At 54.7% G+C, this 3,015-nt stretch overlaps 1 protein-coding gene across 1 annotated transcript in view; it reads left to right on the top strand.

The window, feature by feature from the left end:
* The first annotated feature begins 357 nt into the window (after positions 1-357).
* The window catches only part of HTR6 (5-hydroxytryptamine (serotonin) receptor 6, G protein-coupled), a 3,024-nt gene continuing 366 nt past the window's right edge, over positions 358-3,015 (top strand). The window contains exons 1-3 of the mRNA XM_010281735.1: positions 358-1,086; positions 2,495-2,653; positions 2,922-3,007. Of these exons, the coding sequence (XP_010280037.1) occupies positions 358-1,086; positions 2,495-2,653; positions 2,922-3,007 (974 nt within the window). The remainder of the gene's footprint in view (positions 1,087-2,494; positions 2,654-2,921; positions 3,008-3,015) is intronic.

Genomic DNA, 3,015 nt, shown 5'->3' with positions numbered 1-3,015 from the left:
TCTCAAGCATCCCGGTATCCAGAGCATCCCAAGCTTCCCTGGTGTCCAGAGCATCCCCAGCATCCAGATGCAGTGTCCAGGGACATCCCAGCGCAGGAGGATTTGCAAGGAAAAGGAAATGCCTGGCTGTGAGTAACAGGGAGGGGAACATTACTACTGCTGGTCGGCTCCTGGGAATGCCACTCTGCCCTGACTGCCAGTGAAGAGAGGGAGGGGGGAGAGAGGGAGAGGAGGAGGAGAGGAGGAAGGAGAACGGGCGCAGAGCGGGGAGAAAGACAGTACGTCTTCCCCTGGAGCTGGCTCCAGTGATGATCACCTAGTGCAGGTCACGGCTGGATGAGGTCCCGCCAGCTCCTCATGGAGGGCGACTTGGGGGCCCCCAACGCCAGCGTGCTGGGGGAGCGCTCGCTGCTGGTGGGGAGCAGCTGGGTGGCCGCTTTCCTCTGCTTCATCATCCTGCTGACCACGGCAGGGAACTTCCTCCTCATCCTCCTCATCGTCACCCAGCGCTCCCTCCGCAACACCTCCAACTACTTCCTGGTGTCCCTCTTCATGTCCGACCTGATGGTGGGGCTGGTGGTCATGCCGCCAGCCATGCTCAACCAGCTCTACGGCCGCTGGGTGCTGCGGGGTGACTTCTGCTCCCTCTGGTACTCCTTCGACGTCATGTGCTGCAGCGCCTCCATCCTCAACCTCTGCGTCATCAGCTTGGACCGCTACCTGCTCATCATCTCCCCCCTCAAGTACAAGCTGCGCATGACCTCCTGCAGAGCCCTCTGGCTCATCCTGGCCACCTGGACCTTGGCTGCGCTGGCCTCCTTCCTGCCCATCAAGATGGGTTGGCACGAGCTGGACTTCGAGGTCCGGTCCCCAAATGTCACCTCCCGGGGGGACGAGGACCAGTGCCGGCTGCTGGTCAGCTTGCCCTACGCCTTGGTGGCCTCCTGCCTGACCTTCTTCCTCCCATCCGCTGCCATCTCCTTCACCTACTGCCGCATCCTCCTGGCAGCCCGCAAGCAAGCAGTGCAGGTGGCTTCCCTTGCCTCCAATGTGGCCACCGCCGCCAGCGACGAGACCATGCTGCAGGTAAGGTGGCCACAGCGACGTCCCTCCTTGTAGACCCCCGGAATTTGGGTGCCTGGGGCGTTTCTGCTTTCCGGATGGCCTTGGGGCCGGAGCCGGCAAAGGGCTTTTGGCAACCAGACTGCAGGGAGGGAGATTTTGGGCAACATCCACCTCCCTCATGTCCTCCGAGGTGCCCCGTGTCTTGCCCCAGCAACAGCGGACTTTTAAGCTGCTCAGGAGCACAGAAACAGCATGAGCAGAAGCAGAGAAATAAATTAAGATACAGGCAAAAATGCTCAGCGGTGCAAAATAAATGCAGTTTCGCCCCCCTCTTGGCTGGCGTCATCCCAGAGGGATTTTAATCTTATCTGGCTTTCCACTCGTAAATCTTGGCCGTGGTGGGCGTGAGACATATGGGGGAGAAGGAGTTTAAATAATAGCAAATACCAAATTCCGGAGAGCACCTTATTTTGAACAGCCAGCTTCTATTTTTGTTACCTGGCCCATAATGGGAACCGCAAAATACCTCCCTACTCGATTGCTGGTTAAACCACTGTGTGGTTTTTATAACCAAAACGTGGCTGCACTTGTTTGTATTTCTCCGGGAGAAGGTAATTGCCACTAAACCGAACAGCTTTAATTCCCCGTAATAGGCTTTATTGACCTCGTATCCTACAGGGAAAAGACAAACTTAATTGCCTTTAAATACCTTGATTTAGTTTGTTCTCTCTCTCTTAAGAAAGGAGCCAGGACCCTCTGACTCTCCACCCCCGCTATGTCAGCAGAGGCCAGCGTCCCAGCAGATTCCTACGAGCCCCGAATCGGCTCCGGGTGAGCTGAAAACGAGGTGTCAGCCAGGGAACCCTCGAATTTCATCTTTTTAACTGGATTTTTGTTCTTTTTTTGGGCAGGAAGCTGAGTGGTAACGGGGCATCATTTAATTACAGCAGAAGGCTGAGATAATATCTTAATTTTAGATTGCAAGAGCGGATAGAGGACTGAGTTAGTTATGATGTTTGCAGGCTGAAATGTTTGACGTCCTCCTTTCAAAAATGTAATTAATTTGCTGCTCTAATCAGCAGCTAGAGCTGTCTCTTTAGGGCATGCTTTATCCTCACCAAAACATTAACTGAGTTGGATTTTTCTAGAGAAGAAGTGTCTTAATGGTAAAGCTCCTATTTTACAGTTGAAAAAAAAAAAAAATCCTTTCAATGTTGAGGGTTTTTATTGCTTCCTCTTCCTGATTTATGGTTCAGGGACTCCGGTGTGTGCCATCCTCCTGCCCCTTGCAAGAAGGGAAATAACGGCAGGGTTTTCTGCAGGATTTGCATCACCAAACATCACTTTTCTTGGGCGGGAGGCTGGCACTGGTGTCGACGGCTCCGGCCGGGGGAGAAGTGTTCGCTCACCGCCCCGTCTCCCACTGCAGGTTCCCCGCGCCCTGGGCCAGCCCGCGGCCGGCAGCGAGAACAGGAGATTCACCAACAAGCACAGCAAGAAGGCGCTGAAGGCCAGCCTGACGCTGGGCATCCTCCTGGGCATGTTCTTCGTGGCTTGGCTCCCCTTCTTCGTCACCAACGTGACGCAGGTAAGGACATATGGGCTTTTTTACATCGGGTTTTCAAAAGCTTTTCACTTTGCATCCAGCTGGGTTGGAGCTCAGATGCCTGCAGGTCTTGCTGGAAAGTCTCTGGGACCAAAGATGCAATTTCCCCAGGGACGCACGGCAAGGAGAATCCTTTCAAAAGGGTTTTGGAGGGTTTCTTCGGAAGGAAAATGTTGGCATGCCTGGGAAGCCGCGCTGGATCGGGGCCGAGGTGGGAGACGCTGCTAACCTTGCTGTGTTCGCCCACCAGGCAGTCTGCGGCTGTGTCCCAGCTGGCTTCTTCGACGTGCTCACCTGGCTGGGGTACTGCAACAGCACCATGAACCCCATCATCTACCCGCTCT

The sequence above is a fragment of the Phaethon lepturus genome, unplaced genomic scaffold (genome assembly GCF_000687285.1).
Source record: "Phaethon lepturus isolate BGI_N335 unplaced genomic scaffold, ASM68728v1 scaffold52162, whole genome shotgun sequence".
Taxonomy (NCBI): domain Eukaryota; kingdom Metazoa; phylum Chordata; class Aves; order Phaethontiformes; family Phaethontidae; genus Phaethon; species Phaethon lepturus.
This window is presented reverse-complemented; position numbering and strand designations above follow the sequence as displayed.